Raw genomic sequence first — 23,744 nt, 5'->3', positions numbered from 1 at the left:
TATGCTCAAATAAATTGGTTAGTCTCTAAGGTGCCACAAGTACTCCTTTTCTTTTTGCGAATCTAAGTATAAGACAAGATTGTGAAAAAGACAGTGTGAGCAGCACAGAAAACCGTGAGAGCAGGTCAGCGTGGTAGACATTTTCACTTCCCACGTAGCTTAGGTTCATGTAGCACTTCGTGATCATACAGGGAGTCCTCTCTCACCTGTGATTCCTGACATAAATAAATGGCTTTTTTTTTCCACCTACCAACTAAGGTCCCTTGTGAACATCACATCTCAGGGAAAAATATGACTAGCTCTGTAGGATTAGTTCCATTAGTGAGATATCTATACCCTGAGAGGGGTAGGGTGGTGAAATGGGTTAATACACTAACATCCAGCTCTGAACAAGACATTTCAGATCCTGCTTAGAAGAAAGAGATGCTTATAGGGAAACTACAGTATGCAGCAGTTCTTGCATTGTGCGTGAATTGACTGCCAGCCACATTCTAATTTCTTCATAAATCTGTGTTGAAATTTGCATTTTGTTGTTTCTCCTGCATTTTGGCTAGGGATTTCTAGCTTATTTTAATCATACATTGGCCATGTACTAAGAAAACAAGATGCAGAAGTTTGGGTTCCTTGCATTTTTTCATTTTCAATATGATGTTTCCCTCTCCTCTTACGCTGTTGCATGGTCTTTTATACATTCTCTTAGATCTAAGTTGCACTGAGTAAATTGCAAGATCTGAACTATTGCCTCAGTAGTTATTGATCTTTGTAGCTGTTTAACTCTTGGCATATTGCAGCATTAATATGATCCCCATAGTTGTTGCTTGAAATCCCCTATTCTTGCCTGATGGTGTCTGTGTACTGTGGGTCATAAAGCACTCTGTAGTCTTGCTGTTCAGTAGGAGCTGCCATCAACCTAAATGATACGTTGTAAGTTACTGTTTGGATGTAACTTACTGTTTTGGATGTATTGCATTTTAAGTTAGGACTTTTTTTTTTTTTACTTCACTTAAAAAGCAGATCTCTTTATAAATATGCTTCTACATTTAATTTGCTTCATTACTCATGATTATTATAAAAAATAATATAGCAAAACCTCCACCCTTCATAGCACAGAGATAAGCAAGTGAGCTAGGTTAGAGAACAATTAGCAATATCCGTAATGGGGATCTCTGACTCTGGAGATGTGGATGATTGTTACTGAGACGCTGCTGTAGGTTGTAGTTTTAGTGGTCTGCAACTTGACTCAAACCTGTGGAGAGGGATATTTTTGTATGAGAACGCAGTTATAAAATCTACCTATGGAATATTTGTCTGAGTCATTTGTAGCACAAGTCTCAGGAAAATCCCTGTGCATCCTGGTCTGAGAAGTTGTTGCTGCTAGTGCAGTTTGAGTAGTAGGTCCCATCTTGCACTGTAAAACTAAAATCCCTGGCACTGTTAAAATACAATTCTGTCTTGCGGAGTAGATGGGACCTAACAGCATTCAAGGCTTCATTGTGATTTATAGACCTTGCTAAACCATGGTTAGGTCATCTTTACTACGCAGAGTAAAGCTGTGTTTTAAGCATATCTGGGATGGCGAGTGTGTGTGTTACAGCATCCAGAAGTGTGATAGGTACTTTACACAACAAATAGAAAGCAAAGAATTTGACCCAAATAGTAAATAATATTTTAGATATATTAAAAAAAATGGGATAGGAAGGTCCAGGATATCAGTTAGCTCATTAACAATCCAGTGTTTTAATTAAAATATTTCTTGATACCCTCTTATAGATAATATTATTCAGAAAGTGAAATACCATTTCAACTACACAAGCTGCTGTCAAATGAAGAACCGCCTGGAGAAAATTCAGGAAGAGCTGAAGTTCCATCCTCCTGTGCTTCTGAAACTAGAGGATACAGAGCTGATGAATGGGCTAATTAACGGGCACACAGAAGTGCACATGGGGTCTGGTAAGTTATTGGTATGCAAAGTTTTTTAGTGTCAACAATACAGATTTCCTCTGATAACTCCTTTTTAACCTATGGTGAATAGTTAAAAATCCCAGTTGTGTTTTTCTGAAATGAGAAACCCATGTTAACATATATAAACCTCAGACAAATAGTTCTTGTTCAAGGCTACCTTTTTCATCATGATGAAGAGGACATAAACCCTTGTGTTATGGCAGATACATAAAGAAACCAATGAAGTACTTATAGTAGTTCATCTTTAACCATCAATCATTTTCTCTATGGAAGTTCGTTATAACTGGAATTACGAATTGCACATTCCCCTGCATTTAAGCAAGTGGAGGCTTTAATTTTCTTTAAGAGAAAGAGCTTCCTTATATCATGTGTTCCATAAACAAAGACCCAAAATATACTTCCAGCCTAGAAGATTTATTTTGGCTTAAGGAAGAAAATGATTCAAAGAATAAATATCTCTGAGACTGCAGGGTGATGTCTCACTTAAGATTATCCATCTTGAATTGTTTCACAGCATTTCACCTCTTCCCCAGTAGCCAGGCAAGATAACAGATTACATTTAAAGTTGTTGTACATAAAAACCAGAATTAAACCTGTCTTACAGTTATGATAAACATCTACATAAATATCATATTGAGAGGTTTCACATAGCTAATATTGTATAACAAACACTGAAAAACAAATAGATACTTTTTAAAGTATCATCTTACTATGCGAAAACTCAGAACACAGCTTGACTTGCCTATTTCAGGGTGAATCTGTAGGGCTAACAAAAATCCCATTGTTTTGTAAATAAACCAAACAGATATGATTGGCAAGTTATATTAGTGATCAGTTTTCTGAACCACATGTGAAGGGACAATATCTTACGACCTGACAGGCTTAGAAATACTTTGAACTAGTACAGATGGTTTCAAGACCAGAAAATATTTCCAAGCTATACCTGAACAAATGATAAGAACTAAATATTCAGTTCTCATAACCTCAGTATTCTTTATTACTTTCTTCCATTTTCCATCTAGGTTTGTGCCTCTGGCTCTTTTCAGTGGTCTAACCCCGGTGCTCATGCATGTTCTTTCATCCTTATTGTAAGAACCATTTTCAGCCTCATCTGTCTACCACTGCTTCACTCAGCTTTTCTGGCTTTTTGTCTGTATCTCAGTCTTTCGTTTTCTGTCATTAACAGAAGCAGTGGCTGAATCCCATTCTACTGCCTCCAAAATTTCTTTGTTTTATCTTAGAAAGAAACAAAGGCTTTATCTACACTACAACTATACTAGTCAGGAAACTTGGTTACAACACAAAGCCCTTGTTAAACCCTGGATTTGTGCTGGAAATGGCCCACCTTGATTATGATTCACATTGTAAGGAGAGTGATCACTTTAGATTAGATAAGCTATTACCAACAGGAGAGTGGGTTTGTTTGGGGGCGAGGTTCATAGAATCATAGAATATCAGGGTTGGAAGGGACCCCAGAAGGTCATCTAGTCTAACCCCCTGCTCGAAGCAGGACCAATTCCCAGTTAAATCATCTCAGCCAGGGCTTTGTCAAGCCTGACCTTAAAAACCTCTAAGGAAGGAGATTCTACCACCTCCCTAGGTAACACATTCCAGTGTTTCACCACCCTCTTAGTGAAAAAGTTTTTCCTAATATCCAATCTAAACCTCCCCCACTGCAACTTGAGACCATTACTCCTCATTCTGTCATCTGCTACCATTGAGAACAGTCTAGAGCCATCCTCTTTGGAACCCCCTTTCAGGTAGTTGAAAGCAGCTATCAAATCTCCCCTCATTCTTCTCTTCTGCAGGCTAAACAATCCCAGCTCCCTCAGCCTCTCCTCATAACTCATGTGTTCCAGACCCCTAATCATTTTTGTTGCCCTTCGCTGGACTCTCTCCAATTTATCCACATCCTTCTTGTAGTGTGGGGCCCAAAACTGGACACAGTACTCCAGATGAGGCCTCACCAATGTCGAATAGAGGGGAACGATCACGTCCCTCGATCTGCTCGCTATGCCCCTACTTATACATCCCAAAATGCCATTGGCCTTCTTGGCAACAAGGGCACACTGCTGACTCATATCCAGCTTCTCGTCCACTGTCACCCCTAGGTCCTTTTCCACAGAACTGCTGCCTAGCCATTCGGTCCCTAGTCTGTAGCTGTGCATTGGGTTCTTCCGTCCTAAGTGCAGGACCCTGCACTTATCCTTATTGAACCTCATCAGATTTCTTTTGGCCCAATCCTCCAATTTGTCTAGGTCCTTCTGTATCCTATCCCTCCCCTCCAGCGTATCTACCACTCCTCCCAGTTTAGTATCATCCGCAAATTTGCTGAGAGTGCAATCCACACCATCCTCCAGATCATTTATGAAGATATTGAACAAAACCGGCCCCAGGACCGACCCTTGGGGCACTCCACTCGATACCGGCTGCCAACTAGACATGGAGCCATTGATCACTACCCGTTGAGCCCGACAATCTAGCCAGCTTTCTACCCACCTTATAGTGTATTCATCCAGCCCATACTACCTTAACTTGCTGACAAGAATACTGTGGGAGACCGTGTCAAAAGCTTTGCTAAAGTCGAGAAACAATACATCCACTGCTTTCCCTTCATCCACAGAACCAGTAATCTCATCATAAAAGGCGATTAGATTAGTCAGGCATGACCTTCCCTTGGTGAATCCATGCTGGCTGTTCCTGATCACTTTCCTCTCATGCAAGTGCTTCAGGACTGATTCTTTGAGGACCTGCTTCATGATTTTTCCAGGGACTGAGGTGAGGCTGACTGGCCTGTAGTTCCCAGGATCCTCCTCCTTCCCTTTTTTAAAGATTGGCACTACATTAGCCTTTTTCCAGTCATCCGGGACTTCCCCGGTTCGCCACGTGTTTTCAAAGATAATGGCCAATGGCTCTGCAATCACAGCCGCCAGTTCCTTCAGCACTCTCGGATGCAACTCGTCCGGCCCCATGGACTTGTGCACGTCCAGCTTTTCTAAATAGTCCCTAACCACCTCTATCTCCACAGAGGGCTGGCCATCTCTTCCCCATTTTGTGATGCCCAGCGCAGCAGTCTGGGAGCTGACCTTTTTCGTGAAGACAGAGGCAAAAAAAGCATTGAGTACATTAGCTTTTTCCACATCCTCTGTCACTAGGTTGCCTCCCTCATTCAGTAAGGGGCCCACACTTTCCTTGGCTTTCTTCTTGTTGCCAACATACCTGAAGAAACCCTTCTTGTTACTCTTGACATCTCTGGCTAGCTGCAGCTCCAGGTGCGATTTGGCCCTCCTGATATCATTCCTACATGCCCGAGCAATATTTTTATACTCTTCCCTGGTCATATGTCTAACCTTCCACTTCTTGTAAGCTTCTTTTTTATGTTTAAGATCTGCTCGGATTTCACCATTAAGCCAAGCTGGTCGCCTGCCATATTTACTATTCTTTCGACTCATCGGGATGGTTTGTCCCTGTAAACTCAACAGGGATTCCTTGAAATACAGCCAGCTCTCCTGGACTCCTTTCCCCTTCAAGTTAGTCGCCCAGGGGATCCTGGCCATCCGTTCCCTGAGGGAGTCGAAGTCTGCTTTTCTGAAGTCCAGGGTCCGTATCCTGCTGCTTACCTTTCTTCCCTGCGTCAGGATCCTGAACTCAACCAACTCATGGTCACTGCCTCCCAGATTCCCATCCACTTTTGCTTCCCCCACTAATTCTTCCCTGTTTGTGAGCAGCAGGTCAAGAAAAGCTCCTCCCCAGTTGGCTCCTCTAGCACTTGCACCAGGAAATTGTCCCCTACGCTTTCCAAAAACTTCCTGGATTGTCTATGCACCGCTGTATTGCTCTCCCAGCAGATATCAGGAAAATTAAAGTCACCCATGAGAATCAGGGCATGCGATCTAGTAGCTTCCGTGAGCTGCTGGAAGAAAGCCTCATCTACCTCATCCCCCTGGTCCGGTGGTCTATAGCAGACTCCCACCACTACATCACTCTTGTTGCACACAAGGTTGGAGGGGGGGAGGGGAGAAGGCCCACCTTGATTATCATACACATTGTAAGGAGAGTGATCGCTTTACATAAGCTATTACCAGCAGGAGAGTGGGGTGTGGGGAGAGAAAACCTTTTGTAGTGATAAACACCCATTTTTTCATGATTTGTGTGTATAAAAACAAACATCTTCTGTATTTTCCACAGTATGCATCCGACGAAGTGAGCTGTAGCTCACGAAAGCTTATGCTTAAATAAATTGGTTAGTCTCTAAGGTGCCACAAGTACTCCTTTTCTTTTTGCGAATACAGTCTAACACGGATGTTACTCTGAAACGCAAAGCCAGGGGATCTGATTTCAATAAGGTTGAAAGATATAGTATAAGACAAGACCTAATCATGTCCTCGTAAACAGGTAAAAACGTGTACTGTCCAAGGTTTTAGTCTTGTCACAGGGAGGTGGTTATCTACACTTTGTAACCATGTTGTGACCAGATCTTCTGACGTCTTATTTCTAATGTTGGAAAGGTGAGTGTAGTCTAGCCATTTACTTCCAATCTGCTCTGGCCAGAGGGAACCCCTTTTGTACTGTGCTAAAGAACAGTGCTTGAACTCAGTTCTTGCTAGCAAGGTGCTAGCATTGTTCCCTTGGTCAGTGTGGTCGCCATTGTCTTACTGGAAAGCTTAACTCCTATCTTGATGGTGTTTGTTGTAGCCGGTGGAGTTCTGGAAGAAACTGGGCACACAGGAAATGTTGTAAATAGATGATGTGGAGAGGAGAGAACATTTCCATCTTAGACAGATACTGAAATAGTACTTATGAAATGGAAAAAGCATCTTGTCCTAATTGTCTGGTAAACATGCTAATTAGTGGTGTTCATTTGGGAGAACACAATGCTGCATCGCTTGTCTCCTGAACAGCTTTACAGGTCATATTTAAAGCATAATTGTATTTTCTTAAGATGAGATCTTAATATAAATGGTTTTCAGATTTAAAATACCTCACTTATTTTTAAATGGAAATGTCTGAGTCTAATTTCATACTGCTAAAGATTGTGCATTGACTTGGAGCTGCCTTATTTCTCTGCTTGGCTCCTTGGCAGCCAACTATTTTGTACAATGCCCTGAGGAAATAGACATTACTGTTTGCTGAAAATTCCATTCGATCTCCAGTTAAATAGGCTGAGGGAATCAGTTTGGAAAAATCTTAATTGAAACTTCTACCTATTACTTAGTGAATGGATTTGCAGGATTGTATGTCTCCTCGAGATATGCACGAACTGCTGCTGATAAGCACGGAAGAGACTCTCATTCCCCAAGGCCGGGTCCACACAATTTATGTACCGACTTAACTATTTCTGTTATGGGTGTGCTTTTATTTTTTTTTCCTACTGAAATAGTTACATCAGTACTACCCCTAATGTGGTTGTAGTTATACTGGTATAACGGTACTTATACTGGCGTGGTTTATTCTCTTAAATATGGAAATAAGCCATACCACTGTAATTGGTACAACTTTTATGAGTGGGTAATGCCTAAGACATATATAGGAATAAAATGAAAACTTTTGTCTTGGGGTATAAAGATCAGTTCCTAGTCAGAAATAAACCAACCCCACGTGATCAGGCATAGCAGTCTCCACTCTTTTTTTCTCCCATGATATTAATGCTTATTGCCTCCTGTATAGAAAGTCTAATTTGTAAATTTTCTAAACTAGATTCTTCATCATATTCAAGTCTCAATATGTTGCCTCCATAGTTTCTCACTGGGGCATGGAAGTTGGTGATATGCTTGCTTCAAGCTGGGAAGAATTACTCTTATATTAGTTACTGACAATTCCTGTTTGTTTTAAAGTGAAACACTGATTGGCTCTGAAGTGAATCTTGGCAACGTATTTATTTGGCGCATGCAGTCCAGTCAAGCCAAGCCACAGCATTCTTATCAACAATGCTCAAGGCACGAAGACCTCCAGGAAGTTGAGTCACTTTGCGGTCCTCAACAATATGTGTCATAGTTTGTGGCTGCCCATACTGACATAGTGGACTGTCTGTAAAATTTCACTGCAGCACAAATTCCATGTCCAGTACGAAACTGGTTCATAAGGCTCTATTGCCTTCATGGTAAATCAAACCCAGGATGACACTGAGTGGGGTCCGAGACAAGATAATTATTTGTCACTTTCTCTGAGGACCATAGAGCTCACCACGTGTCCTCTACCGTAAATCCCTCTCCTGGTAAACTTATCTACAATGGGCAATGTGAGTGCAGACGATCATGTGGTGGATTAAACAATCTTTAATTAACAGTGACTGTGGCATTATCGTGCAGTGTTGTCATGACCTTTGCTATGCTTTCCTCTCTGCAAACACTGAGTGAAGCAATATTGCAGAGAACCAGTAACTATGGTAGAGGAGTAGATTTAAGTGTGCCTGAAATAATATGCATGGTGGAATTAAATTGTATGTCAGTCATCTTTGTGTGAGACAAGTAAGCCCATACTGGAGTGCAATACTCTACCGAATAACAGAGTGCCATGGCTAAAGCGTGTAACTTTTGGGCTTTGGCTCCCCATGTCATTCCAGCCAGTTTTCTGAGCAGGTTTGTGTATTTTGACCTTAGTCGCTGTCTTTATAAAATGGTCGTGATATGTGAGAGTTCCATCCAATGTCATGCCTAGATAGACCAGGTGTGAATCACACTTTATTCGCTGACCATTGAGAACTATATTCAGCTGTCTGCCCACTTGTTCATGATGTAAGTGGGAAACACTCAATGCAGTCTCTTCCACTTGGTATCAGGCGCAGCCAACGACAATCCGTCATAGCCACCATATCTGCGTTTAGAACACTCAGGTACGTCAAAGGCATGTGACTGAGTGCCAAGGCATATGTCGTCTGCATGAACAAACTTGGCAACTTGAAATCAAGGGATAGCTAGACGAGGGAGGGAGAATCAATGCTCTTTTCTGGAAAATTGTGTCGGGAGGAATATGCACTATTGCTTATTTTAGTAAAACTTAATCCATCAAGAGTAATGTACAGTGAACTGTGTGTGCAGATCATTGAGAAAATAAAACATGCTGGTGCTGCTTATCTGACTAAACACTGTTCAGTGAGTCACTTCGATGTTAAATTTCATTGCTGTTTTTTATTAGGCAAAGTCATATTTAAGTGACTGAGATACCTACACCATTGATTTCAGTGGAAACTTGTGTCCAGTAATGTTGCATGATGCTGGCATATTGCATCACAAAATTAATGTGGCTGCTGCCACAGCAGTGTCTGAGATGAAAACAGGTGTGTGGGTGAGTGCCAGATGAGTTAATTGCATAGCCATTTATTAGCACTGATTTACACCACTGTATTCAAATAGCATTGAAGCTTTCTGTAAGCCCACATTGTCAAGGAAACCTCAGTTATAGGACAAGACTTTAATAAAAAAAAAAAGTGAGTGAGTGAAATTCCTACTTTAAACTGTTCAGTATCACTGTATTAAACAGCTGCTGCATTTCACTAAAGAGCGAAATGTGATGATATGCATTTATCTTATAGGGGAGCTCCTGACCTGGGGAGGCATAATATTTATACTGCTTTTTGAGACAGCGAGATTAAAGGTGCTATAAAACATACATAATCGGTTTTTTGCATTCCTATATTGCTACTAGTGTGTATTTTTGAGGTGGAGTAAGATCACTTCTGGTTCTGAGGCCCTTCCAATAAAGGAATTGCTGCCTCTTAACTCTTTGCTCTTGTGTGTTTAAGTCTGATATTAACTAAGTTAATATTTAAATGTATTGTTTGTATCGATTTATATAATGCTCAAATACGTGAATTGGGTATTCTGTGTTTTCATGATTGCAGTTCCATACTCTGCTGTTTTTTATAAATAAGTTTCTAGCCCTTATGGGTGTAAGGAAAACCTTTACTATTTTGTTTAGTCTTCTTGAAGCTACAATGAGCATAAAATGGTGCTGCACATTGTCTTCCCTGCTTGCAGGCTCTTTGCTACCTTAGCAATGCAAAGATGATGGAATCCAGCTACAACTGCTGAACTGAGACCCGAGCTGGTGGAGAGGAATTCTCAGTTGGCATAAAAGCCAGTGGAGCTACCTCCTGTGCCATCTGCCCCTTTCCCCAGGCATGAATGGTTGGTGAGGGTGCAAAGTGGACCTCCTCTATGCTCCACAGTTTGGGGATACCAGCCAGCTACTGGCTATAGCTGGGCTGAGGCCCGAACATCGTAAGAACTGGGGTGGCTCCTTGATGACCCGTCTCTTCTTTCTTGTATCTTGTGCATCTTGGTGTAAGAGAGAATTGGAGCCCAGTATCTGAGGTGTGAATTAGCCTGCTCAGCTCAGTGCTGGAGTTCCTTCAGAAGCCTAAGTGCAGGTTAATGTTGGCAGATAAGGTGCTTAAACCATCGATGATGGATGTGGGTACCAGCAGTGCAGCTGTTGAGGGTTTGTTGGGGTCAGGAACTAAAGCTACGTCTACACATCACACCACTTTCGGTGAAGCTGTGCGGTGCAGAGTGGACACGGTGTGCTTTTCACTGTGGTGAAGGTCTCTGGCAGAGGGCAGGTAGTGTGGAAAGGCTTCAGTTGCTCCCTGCTGCCAGAGCCTTTCACTGCCAGGAGGAAGGACTCTGGAAAGGGGGAGCAGTGGGGAAATGCTGAGCCTTTTCCGTTCTGCTGGTGCCTTTCTCTGCTGTACGGAAAGGCTTCAGCAGCGGAGAGCTACTGGAGCCTTTCCCTGCACTGTGGAAGGGCTTCGCAGTGGGACACTACACTGTTAAAAATAGCAGTGTAGGGGAGGCACAGCATGGGCCAGTAGAGAACATGTCTACGCTGCTATAGATACCTGTGCTGGAAGGCCTATGCACATATAAATACTACACGCCGCCAAAAGAATCCTGTGGTGTAGCTGCCCCCTAAGAGTTAAAGCCCCTTTCAGTCCCTATGTGTAAAGTCATCTCTGCCCACAAGGAGCAGCAAAGAGGAGATACTTCCCCTCTCCAGTGTCAAAAGCTGTAACTGCTTCTTGGGTGCAAGAACTGTAAGCCACCTCCCATGACTTCTGGATGCCAAAACCTCCAGCTTTTCTGCTGACAAGGAAGTGAAGTGTCTTCAATACAAAAATCTGTAGCATGCTGACAACTGAAAATTTAGGTGTGGCATAAAATAAGCGACACTTAATATCCAAATACATAATGCAAGTGCTAATGGACTGATCGTATCATTCAGTCCATTAAAAATCACTTCAGTTTATTGGTAGCTGCTGTAGAATGTCCAGGTACCCTGAGAATTCAGCAATGAAGTGCAACAGAAACTGTGTGCCTTGCCACAAAATTAAAGTCCATCTTGCCAGAGAGTACACAAGGCCTTGAATATGCAACCCATAATTAGACTGAATTTGAGTTTCCTTATGAAAAAGGAATGAAGTAATTAGAATGAATTTTCAATAGTCTGTTTTTTTTTTTTTTTTTTTTAAATTGTCTGAAGCCCCTACCTACAGAATGCAACCTGTGACTCCTTTGGGGATTCTGTCTCTTGTTCTCAACATCATGTGTGGGGCTTTGAACCTCATTCGAGGAGTTCATCTAGCAGAGTATTCTTTTCAGGTAACCTTTTATTGACTTTTGAGTTGTAATGTGGGGAAAGGAGAGGAGGATTAGAGTTATACAGGTATCAGATCATCGGTGGCTATTGCACACCATAACTTTTCAAGTTATAATTTGTTTATCCGGAGAGCTTTATTCAGATCAATTAATATACTTCATGCACTCTGATCTGTCAGAGCCTGAGTTTTTTGAGCTTCAGGGCATGTTGAAAAATCTTTTTTCCCTGGAGGGAGTGGAGTGATATAGTTCATTTGAAAGGTGGAGGCGAATCTTTATTTTTGACATCCTGGAAGGATTTTATGTGGACATATTGTCCCACTTTAAAATGTCTGTTTTGATAAATTGCATGTGTTTCTTCGGATAGTGCACTTTTATATCTTTTAGAAAATACATTGTGGAATCAGCATAAAGTACCTCTTTAAAAAAAGTCTAAATCGTTTAGTGTTTCGCAGTTTTTATTTTGTGGCCTAAATTGATCCATACATCTCAATTTCCAGTATTTTGTTCAATGAATATTGATTTAACTCCAGTCTGACTTTGTATTCTGAGATTATGATGGTACCACAGTAGAATGAGAATAAGTATTTCTATAGAATGCACCTGTATAAAATGTCAAGCAGCACTTGGCATCAACTAAAACTCAGTAACTCTTAAAATATTCTTCTTTATCTTCCCCAAACAGGAAGACCACGAGGGACCTGGAAATGTAATAGCATTTCTCCTTTCTTTTCTAGCCTGCATTTTTCAGGTATGTTAAATTTAGCTATTGTGCTCTGGCACTCTTCCTGCATTTTTCATCTACTGCGCTGCATCTAACAAACATTTGTCGAGTGTGATCAATGTGCAGAATAGGAGACTTCGAAGCACATTGTCTGTTCGCTGGCTGAAATTCTGTGCTTGGATGCATACGTGACACAGGAGCAAAAGTTGGGCATTGGGTAGATGCGGTCTACAAATGGAGCCTTCACACTTCTAACCCATTAGGCACCTATTGACTTATAGCTCCTCTCAACCCCTCAGCTGTAAGTTTATCTATCCCTTTCATTGTACATATATCTCAAGAACTATTCTGGTTTAAAATAGCCCACACATAAACCACTAGTTAAATGAAAACTCCCCAAAGTAGCAATAGGTATGTTTTGTGCTATTCCAGCATTGTAGCGTTTTCTTTAAACCACTTGAAAAAGCAGGGTCATACAAACTTCAAAAGCCTTGAGCCATAATTTTAATTATATTAACTAGTTTTAAAACTCTTTCACACTTTAACATTTTCTAAAGAGAATCCTTAAGATACTGTAGCACAAACCTTGTTTTTCCATTGTTTCCCTGTCATGATATATGAATCACCAAAATTGTTTGTGAATCTGAGACAAATCCAGGGCCTGCTAGGTTTTATTCTAACACTGCCATTGACTCAGTGCAGCCTTGAATAAATCTCGTAACTTCTCAGCCTTGGTCTTTCTATCTGTAAAATGACAATTATGCGCTGCAGGGCCCTCTTGGCTCCTACCCCTGCTGTGCTGACAAAGTCACTCCGAGACCCTGGGCTTCAGTAACCACTGGTGCTGTTGATTTACAGGCTGTGCTCCCACCATCTTCTCACCATCCACCGCTGGGGTGCTAGTGTCTGCACCCGGAGGGAAGAGCTGTCCCTCTGCTTCCACTCCCTCGCTGCTCCCCCCCCCCCCCGCCTTCCTCCGCATCCTTCCTCCCAGCCTTTTATATAGCCCCAGGATAATTGGGTGGGCAGCTGTCTCCCAATTAGTTGCAGGTTTTCTCTAGCCAGCTCCAATTTACTTACCTTAATAGGGGCTGGCGTGACAGAGGGCTGAGTCAGCAGTTCTTGCCCAGCACCCTGTCACATGCACATCTGTTTACTTTACAGAATAGCTTTTTTTGTCCCCTATCTGCCAGTAAACAATCCTGAGGTCATATATGAAGATCCTTTTGCATTGCAGTCATGTTGGATATTGCAACAGACTCCTAGTCAGTAGGCAAAAGGCGTTGCTGATGTTAATGGTGTAACTTACACATCAGCTGTGAGTGGTAAAGTAATAAGAAAAGGAGGACTTGTGGCACCTTAGAGACTAACCAATTTATTTGAGCATAAACTTTCGTGAGCTACAGCTCGCTTCATCGGATGCATACTGTGGAAACTGCAGAAGACATTATATACACAGAGACCATAAAACAATACCTCCTCCCACCCCACTCTCCTGCTGGTAATAGCTTATCTAAAGTGATCACTCTCCTTACAATGTGTATGATAATCAAGGTGGGCCATTTCCAGCACAAATCCAAGTTTAACTAGAACGTCCGGGGGGGGGGTAGGAAAAAACAAGGGGAAATAGGCTACCTTGCATAATGACTTAAGGAGTCATTAATGACTGGGAGTGGCTATTTCCCCTTGTTTTTTCCAACCCCCCCCCCCACGTTCTAGTTAAACTTGGATTTGTGCTGGAAATGGCCCACCTTGATTATCATAGACATTGTAAGGAGAGTGATCACTTTAGATAAGCTATTACCAGTAGGAGAGTGGGGTGGGAGGAGGTATTGTTTCATGGTCTCTGTGTATATAATGTCTTCTGCAGTTTCCACAGTATACATCCGATGAAGTGAGCTGTAGCTCACGAAAGCTTATGCTCAAATAAATTGGTTAGTCTCTAAGGTGCCACAAGTACTCCTTTTCTTTTTGCGAATACAGACTAACACGGCTGTTACTCTGAAACCTGGTAAAGTAATGTAACTTACATTGATCTGGCATTTGATGGAGTGCAAAAATATGTTATGGGCAATTTAATACTACCTGTGGACCAGTTCTGGCATAAACAGGTGCAACTCACACAAAGATCTGTAACTTACGTTATACACATGACTGCTGAATTTAGCTTAAGAGACAAATCTCTGTGGGAGCTGGTCCTGTTTTCAGGCTGTTTTAGCATGAGCTTGGCCCAATATCCAGTCTACTTCTTTAATAGCATGTACAGCCCTCTTCCTCATTCTTTTAAGGTAGCTGCCAGATAATTATTTCTTCTTGCATTATTTCAAATGGTAACCGAAAACCCCTTCTCCTCTTCTCTGAGAGCTTTGCAAGAATTTGAGTAATCTTTTGTGCGGTATAGTGGAAGAACAAGCATTCATATTTGGCATTCCTTAGAGCTTTTGCATATTCATTTTCCAAATTATGTTCTTGGTTTTCTGATTCACATGGGTATAATGGATGAATGCTCACGTCTAAACAAGCCAACCTACAAATGAACAGCCGTCATCCTGATTTCAGGGTCAGGTGGTGCTTGAATTGAGCTCAATTATTTGAGGAACTTGGACTTTGCATAACTGGTAAAATGGACTGAAAATGGGCAAAACTACATGCTCTAATTTATTTAAAAATAAGTCTGGAAACTTTAAACTTTAACTGTATTTAAATTCAACATTAGTATTTAGTCTTATCTTTGGACACTAACCTTCAGTGCTAAAATAGAGAAATTCTAGCCTATAACAAATTAACATTTCAAATATTAAATGCTTTAAAAACCTTGCTGTTTGACCAGCTCAGCCTTTCTTCAAATGAGTGAATTACTTTGGACACGTTCTCAAATCTACAGCGGAAAGAGCCAATATATTTATTGTGTATAGAATGCCACGTTGGTTTCTGCATCATCTAAGGTTTAGTCGGAAGACCAAGTTATGTTCTGTCATTACAGCCACTCAGTTCCACTGACTTAAGTGAAGTAGCACGAATGTGAGGGCAGAATTTGACCCTTGTTAAATAGCAATGACAGGCTTGATACAGTGCATCTTTACAGTAAAGTGCCAGATGCGGCTCTGTGATAAATGAGGCTTGGCACAGAGATGACGGTTTCCAAGAGGGATGAAGTAGTATTTCTTCAGGAGCTGAGGTCTTGGATTTAGGCTTGTGCATTATTGCCCTTTGAAAACCTGGCCAAATGTAAAATAGCAGAATTGCAATAAGTGTTTGTAATCGGCATAAATATAAAGTTCTAAGTGTGAATACAACTCCAGACCTCTTTCAAAGAACACCTTGCAAAAATGTAAATTAGTGAAGTATCACTTTCAGTATTTCTGTGTGGTGATTAATATGCTAGAAATATTTAGAAAACTATTTGCCATGATAGGTTAACCTAGGCTGATAATGAAATGTACCTTTTTAATATCTGATTTGTGTTTTGTCCAATCACAGAATTTCAGAAACTTAGTATTCTGGGCTTAGTCCTTTATTGTACCATATGGCTTCTAGCTTGGCTTGATTCTCTAACTGTGATTGAAGTTTTTTGCCCTTTAAATTCATTGGACTTTTCTGCCAAAATAAGGGGAGAGACAGTTAAGGTGAAACAACTCTTTGCTCTGGTACATGTGTAACCCATTTTTACTGTGGTTCTCTGTCTACTCTAATGGCTGGACCACTTAGAGGTGTGGATCTGCTGCTGGCTTTGAGATAACAAGGTCTGGGTCTCTTTAGCTCAGGCAGTAGAGTCTAATGCTTATAGATCCAGAGGTCCTACCTTTGGTCCTTACTGCTGGTGATCCATCCCGGGGTGGTACATATACATACAGTAAGAGAAGTAATTGCGTAGCTTCTACTAATTTTTTGGGCCAGTATTTCACATAGTAGAAACTTCGTATTTTTTGGGTGACGTGAAGTGATCTGCTCCTAAAACTTGATGCCAGTCAGTTTCACCTTTTTACACAGAGTAGCTCTTTCTTGACTTTCCCATCTTCTTGGCTGAGAGTGGAAAATGCTAACAAACATTGTATTTTGGGCTCTTTGCCCTCTTAGATTATGGTAGGACAGAGTCATGAAGTGACCCTGCATACTCATACTCAGTGCAAAGTGCTGCGTATATAGCAATCCCACTTGTGTCACCAGCAAGGTTTGAACCCAGGACCTCCAGCAGACTAAAGCCCGAGTCTTGACTGCTTGAGCTAAACAAGTAACTCCTTTAGCTGGCACGCGTAATAGGCTCTTACCATGTTATGTGGACCAGCCACTAGAGGAGAACACTTAAAACACACTGAACCAGTGGACTGTACCTGCACTGGGAATTTTTTGTTTTGTTCTGTTTAAATCTTGCTCTGAGTCTCTTGTTAGAAATTATATCCTCTAATATTTAAGTGAATTCTGGGATAAAATCACTGTTAATGTAGCCCTTTTATTTTTGCCCAGAATAGGTACAGCAGAAGTGAGTAGAGGTTTGCCTCGTATCTCCCTGCCGTTGATTTTCAGCCTTAACCTACAAGGTTCACATCTGAGTCTTAGAATGTAGTTTAGCTTTCATACTTGTTTACTTCTTGCTAATCCTTTTTCGACTACCAACAAGGGTGCCAATTGCTCTGGTGGGTTTCTTTGTTGTGGATATGGTACCTGTTCAGTAGGATCTGGATTGAGGCCACCAATTCACTTCTGTTGGATGGATGGTCTTGTAATAGATAAGACTTGAAAAGAGCTTTAAGCTTTTTGTGTGCGTTTTAGTAGCAGGTGAATCCCTAAATCATAGGTGCCAGTAATTGTAAGCTGTGATCCTTGTCTGTGTATATTCAGTTTGCTAACATTGTTTCTCTGATGCTATTCCAGTGTTATTTGTACTTGTTCCATGGTTCATCAAGGAAGATGAAGGCATTTGTACTGTTTTTCTCCATTTGTTTATGCAACATTTACTTGTATGGATTAAGAAACATCTGGCAAATACTCTTTCACATAGGAGTGGCTTCTCTTTCTTCATATCAGATACTGACAAGGCAACTGATGGAGAAACAGCTTGATATTGGAGTATGAAAACACACATGGGATTCATCGCTCATATTTTAAAAAAACTTTTATTTACTTACACTAGCCAAAAATACTTTGGGGCATATTTTAAAACTGTACAACGATGGTTATCACCAGGGAGAGATTTTGAAATGAAACAACTCGAAATAAACTGTGCTCTTCTAATTAGTGTCAAATAGACATTCAGGGGATTAGTTGTACTTCAGCTGTGCATTGCAGACTATTTGCAAGCATTCGTAATGGAGGTTCTCACTGCCATTGAGAATCTTCAGTACTCAATCTTTCCAAAGACTGATTAAAATTGTGGATAATAATGCTTAGCACTTTCATCTATAGATCCTAAGTTGCTCGACAGATGTAAACTAAGGAGGCATTTGCCATAATTAGTCAGTAATTGGTGGAAAAAATGCTTTTAGTGGGATTTTCAGGGTAATCCTACTAAGGTGAAATAGAATGATAGGGGTCTGAAGAAAAGAAAAGGTCAGGGGCCCTTTTAAAAACCATAAAGGATGTAAAATGTCTCTTGAGTAAACTGTACATCTTAATTGTTGGTATGGTGTGAGCTTATTGAGAAATTGTCAGTAAGTTTTTGAAGCTGCATAAACGAAACCAAAAAAACACACAACTGACCTTTCAGCCCAAGTGGCCTTTATTTCCCTGTTGAAGGTCACATTTTTTGAAAGGGTAATTATATGTTTGTTTGGGTTATACAGATAAATAAGTTTGGAAGATGTATTTTGTGACAACCCAGTGAGATTTTCAACCTTTCAAAAGATATGTTGTTAGCGATTAGAAATCCATTCCCCATCCTGGAAAGCAAGAGCAGGTTCTCTTTATTTTACATTTAAGCTCTCATCCTAAGGTTAATTTATGAGCATGCACTTTTGAATATAGTCATTAGGAGCTGAATTTCTCCACCTCTGCTGCAGTGTATATTCTGGTATTTAATGTGCTGAAGTATACACTGAGATATAAAATGTATCTGAACACTTTTTTGATAAGTTTTCTCTGTATAAAGAATGTCCAACGTTTTGACACAGCTGTCTTTTGGAGGGTTAGTGGAGAATCATGAAACCTGAGAAATTACAGGAAGCTTGTAGTTGTAATACTGTGGAGGTAACCTCTTAATTTTTTCTCACTTAACCGTTTTATGGTAGTCCCATGTATTATGTAGAATTTCATCCCCTTGCTGAGGAATTGTTCTTTCACTTAATGTCTCTACCTTTCATGTTTGCAGAGATTAAATTGATGGAGAGTTACCTTCCTGACTCTGTAGGCAGCTTAAATGTTAGTCAATATTATCTATTTCACTACTGACTATTATAGCAGAAACATCCAGCTAATATTTTAAACCAGACCCACACATTGTGTGCTAAAAGCCCTAACAACTGACTATCCAGCTGCTGAAACCTGCACCTTCCTCTGACAACTTGTGCAATGCAACTCTGTGCAGCCAATGCATAAATCTGTGCATAAAGATTTAAGTGACTGGATATTGTTTGTCTGCTGTTCTAATAGTACAGCCTTTACTGTACCTAGTCCCATGCACTGCTACAGTGAAATAGAAGTATCAGGAGGTAGCTGTGTTAGTCTGTATCCACAAAAACAACAAGGAGTTTGGTGGCACCTTAAAGACTAACAGATTTATTTGCCACCGGACTCCTTGTTGTTTTAGAGAAATAGCAAAAGATTCTTCTATGTTTTTGGTCCATGGAAAGGCACTGTGTAGTAAAGAAAACTGAGCTGAAATTCCAGGAGTAAATAAACTTTAAAAAGGGAAAAATATATCAGAAGGAAAGGGCTAAAATGAAACATCAGAAACAGTGGTGGGTAGAAACTTAGAGACCAGTGGAAACTTTAGCTTGATAGGAGACAGTAAATTGGATGTCAAATTGTAAGATATGACCGCCAAAAAGACCCTATGGTTGTAGGCTGCATGGGGTGAGGCATGTGTCGGAGCAGGGAAGGATCATTATCCTTTATGCAGCTCAGATGCAAGCACTCCTAGAATTATTTCATTCAGTTCCAGGTATCCTTAATGAAGACAGACATGCTGAAGGGTGTCCACAGAAGACTGTCCAGGTATTGATATTTGAAGAGAGAAGAGAAAGTCACTGCTTAGCATAGAAACTAAAGGGGTCAGCCTTTCTTGATGTTTGTCCTTCAGATATCTGGTCAGATGAGAAAGAAGTTAAGGCACAAGGAGGCACAACTAAGCCTAATAGAATGAAACTGAAAAGGAACATTTAGGTTGACTGTCGGGGAAAACGGCTTGATACTAAGGGCTTGTCTGCACTACCGCGTGGGGTCGATCTAAGACACACAACTTCAGCTACGTGAATAGCGTAGTTGAAGTAGACTTACTTAGATCTACTTACCACGGTGTCTTCACTGCAGTAAGTTGATGGCTGACGCTCTCCTGTCGACTCCGCTTGCGCTTCTCGTTCTGGTGGAGTACCAGAGTCGACAGGAGAGTGCTCAATGGTCAATTTATCGCATCTATACTAGATGCGATAAATCGACCCCCGCTGGATCGATCTCTGCCCGCCGATCCAGCGGGTAGTATAGACGAGCCCTGAGATCTATTAAACTGTGTGGAATAGGCTAAGGTAGCTGTTCCCAGACTTCATGAATAACATAACATTTGCTTAAAAATTTGATGTTTGAAGTATCACTTGCAAATGTTTCCTTTTTTATTTTAGGACTTAACTGGTTTTTACTATTTCTGAACTCATAGTAAAATAAATGCCTAAGGAAGCCAGAAATTATAACCTCCTTTTTTAAACATTTCAAGTTCTTTATCGGTGTATCAAAAAGCACAATGAAGCAGCAATTGTTGATCTGTTTTATATTACTCAAATTACAAGGAACAATTAAATGTCAAGAGACATGTTGACATATCTCTATATGCTGCTAAGCTATGTCAAGGCCTGACTTTTTAATATATCAATTCAAAGTTCCTCCTCATTCTTATCTGGACTATTGAAGAACATGAGCCAAAGTTCTTTACTTACATTTTGACAATATTTTTAAATTAAGAGCCAATTTCTCTGATAAAAATATAAAAGTACCATTAATGAGAAGGGTGTTCTTGCTTCACATATCAGGGTTGCTTTGTGTTAGGTAAGATTTTGCTGAGCTTCAGCTGAAGGTCTGGTCCTGCAGACCTAAGTTTCATCTTGTAGGTTTTTTTTTTAATGGTGATCAGGGCAGAAATCCAGTTCTGTCAGGGAAACCTTTCTTAACATTCAGCCTAGTAGCACTTGTAACATGTTCTATTCATATGAATGGAGGCCTTATTAGAAAATAAGGCATGAAGATGACTAAGAGTAAACTTTTTTTAATAATCTGTTTTCTAAATTTCCATACTAGGGTCTGCCTTGCTGATGTTACAGGACATGGTGCTCATACCTCTGGCTAGTCTTAACCAGGTGGCAGTGCATTGACTTAAATAGGGAAAGCTGTTTCTGCTAGGAAAAGGGGTAGGAGATTTACTTTGTACATGGACAAAACATTGTGGGGAATAACCTTAATGACAGGATCTGATTTCTGTGTCTCCCCTGATCCTGTTAGTGTTGTACTTGTCTCCACTAAATGTATTTGAGTAAAACTAGTCTTGCATAGACTTTGGGCACCTAGAACGCTTAGGTATGTCAACACTGCTGTCTGGAGATGTGAATTCCAGCTACCTGCACTAGCTCTCATTCAGCTGGCGTACGTAGCCACGGTGTTACAAGTGGCCCACTGCCTTGAGTACATATGGTCCAAAATGTTAGGTTTAAGCATAATGAAATGAATCACTGGATTTGCCTACTGGAAGGATCATCCAACTCAAGAATCTTTAGGAAAACAATACAGCAAAATCTCTCAATACAACGTTCTGCTTTCCCAGTGGACCCTATGTCTGATGAATGGACAAACGCCTAGTAGCGATTTGTTACAAAGGAAGTAGAATTGGCAGGGAACTATTCACAGGGAGATCTGGTTCTATAATGTGGGTAAGCCTGCCTTCAAAATCCATATTAGGGAACATACATTTAGCAATGTGTGTCCATTAATAGCTGAACACTTCTTCCAGCTTGGGTTGTGATTCAGGGACCAAGGAGAGGTCAAGTTAAGCATTGACTGTCCTAATTTTTTTTCTGTGTTGTTTACACTGGCTTCTTGGTATGTTAATTCTGTGCCCTGTGTGTGTGTGTATAATATATGTTTAAACTTTCTTTTGCTAAAACAGGAAAAGAGAGAACCTAGTTTTACATTTATATGAGTCCTTCAAGATTTAATAAAACAAGCGTTTTACTGTTTGAGAACAGAAAATCTGGATCAGAACACCAGGATTGTGCTTGTATTGAATCAGATCTTTAAAAGGAATCAAATTTTTGTCAGAACCTTGGACCATTTAAAATAATTTGATTATTTATCCACTTAATTCTCATTTTCACTTTTCACATTAAGTCTCTTGGAAACTCTGTTGTTCATCTAGAAACACAACACAAGAAAATAGGCCAAGAGTAAACCTTCCTTCCAGTTAAAATATTTAGAGTGCTTTGCCAACTTATGAAATATTGACCCGTTCTCCCCCTGCCTTTTTTAACCAAAGATCTGTTAAGGTTTCTTGAAAGGCTGGCTGGTACCTTTTTAAAAAAAAAAACAAACTTTTGCACTGCATTAACAATTGAACCTGTGTATATGTATGTAAAGTCATTTTTTGCATGTGTGTGTATATATGTACATATTTATGAAAATAAATGACTTTTTGTAATGGCTGTGTTCATTTATATCTTCAGAAATTAGTGAAACACATCAGAAACAGGATAAACAAGCTTTTCATCAATGTTGCATCCTAAAATATAAATATACATACCAAACTCTTGACATACATAGTGAAGGCTGGAAAATATATCATGAGACTAACTTGAAGAGATAAGTTGAGCTTATTTAACAAATACATTTTAAAGCCAGTCTGGTTCAAATGTTGCCCTAACACTCACTGGGCAATCTGTGTGGGCTCTCTGTTTTTCATAGAGAGAAATGTATGCATGTGATCATGATGGGGTGCTTCAGTGACATGTTTCACCCTCTAAAACCTGCCCTTTAAAGTAATGGATGCTCATCCCTGGGGCTGTTTAAAATTGGACTGCACAAAGCACTAACAAGATCTATCTGATCTTGTTACCTATTCTGTTGTTTAGGACCCAAAGCTACTAGTTGGAGCTGCTGTGGTGCGAAGGTCACATCAAAATAAGTTTATTTTTTAAAAGACAAAGTTCAATGGAATTGTTAAAGTCCACACACAGGAGATTTAAAAAAATAAAAAAGTCCAAGTCTCATTAGAAAGATGTGCCCATAAAAAAATGAAATCCAGTATACAAAATTAAAAGGCAAGTCAGACTCCTTTTAGATCCACTTGGTGATTGTGTAAGGGAGTTGGGGTGATGTAATTTATGAGCCAAAGGTGTAAGTATAACTTGCATTTTCTTATACTCTCCTGTTAGCTTTTCATCCTACACTCCTCTCTTCCATCCCCTCAGCCAGAACCTTACATCAACCTAGGTTTCCTTAGAAGCAGTGATCCAAACCCAAAGGTGGATTACTGAGCCCTGTGCCCATTTTCCTATGTGTAAATATAAGGTGCTTTCTAAATTCCAAGGCCTTACCTTCGCTAGGAGAAAAGGTGTGTTTAACCCTTTAAAAGCCTAGTGTGGACAAAGTTGTAGTTTTACAACTACAGTAATCTTAGCTTGTCCAGGTAAACCCTAGGTTTCCTGACAGCGTTTTCTGTGATCAGCTAACAATTTGTTAAAATACAACTGCCTTTTCTACTCTAAATGCATGTTAAAAATCTGCCCTTTTCCTACTGTAAACATGACCCAAGTTGATGTGGGATACCATGTGGTTGACTGGGCAACAAAATGGCTGATGAAATTCAGTGTTGATAAATACAAAGTAATGCATATTGGAAAACATAATAACTATACATATAAAATGATGGGGTCTGAATTAGCTGTTACCACTCGAGAGAGATCTTGGAGTCATTGTGGATAGTTCACTGAAAACATCCACTCAATGTGCAGCGGCAGTCCAAAAAAAAAAAAAAAAAAAGCCAACAATGTTGAGAATCATTAGGCAAGGGATAGATAAGACAGAAAATATCATATTGCCTCTACATAAATCCTTGGTACACCTACATCATGAATACTGCGTGCAGATCTGGTCTCCCGCATCTCAAAAGAGATTGGAATTGGAAAAGGTAAAGAAAAAAGCAACAAAAATGTTTAGGGGTATGGGATAGCTTACATATGAAGAGAGATTAATAAGGCTGGGGCTCATCAGCTTGGAAAAGAGACGACTAAGGGGGTATATGATAGAGGTGTATAAAATCATGACTGATGTGG

General features: G+C 40.3%; 1 protein-coding gene across 10 annotated transcripts in view; it reads left to right on the top strand.

Annotated features, from left to right (window-relative positions):
* Positions 1-23,744, top strand: part of SEC22C (SEC22 homolog C, vesicle trafficking protein) — a 227,785-nt gene that overhangs the window by 14,968 nt on the left and 189,073 nt on the right. For 4 of the 10 annotated variants that reach the window (XM_073334772.2, XM_073334778.2, XM_073334780.2 and 1 more), the window contains exons 4-6: positions 1,771-1,950; positions 11,443-11,561; positions 12,244-12,309. In XM_073334772.2, the coding sequence (XP_073190873.2) occupies positions 1,771-1,950; positions 11,443-11,561; positions 12,244-12,309 (365 nt within the window). Of the gene's footprint in view, positions 1-1,770; positions 1,951-11,442; positions 11,562-12,243; positions 12,310-17,154; positions 22,112-23,744 lie in introns of those variants that run through there. The other 6 variants (XM_073334770.2, XM_073334773.2, XM_078851863.1 and 3 more) reach the window with 4 other exon arrangements.

This window comes from Lepidochelys kempii, chromosome 2 (assembly GCF_965140285.1).
Source record: "Lepidochelys kempii isolate rLepKem1 chromosome 2, rLepKem1.hap1, whole genome shotgun sequence".
Taxonomy (NCBI): Eukaryota; Metazoa; Chordata; order Testudines; family Cheloniidae; genus Lepidochelys; species Lepidochelys kempii.
The sequence above is the reverse complement of the archived record's forward strand: the minus strand, read 5'-3'. Positions and strand labels throughout refer to the sequence as shown.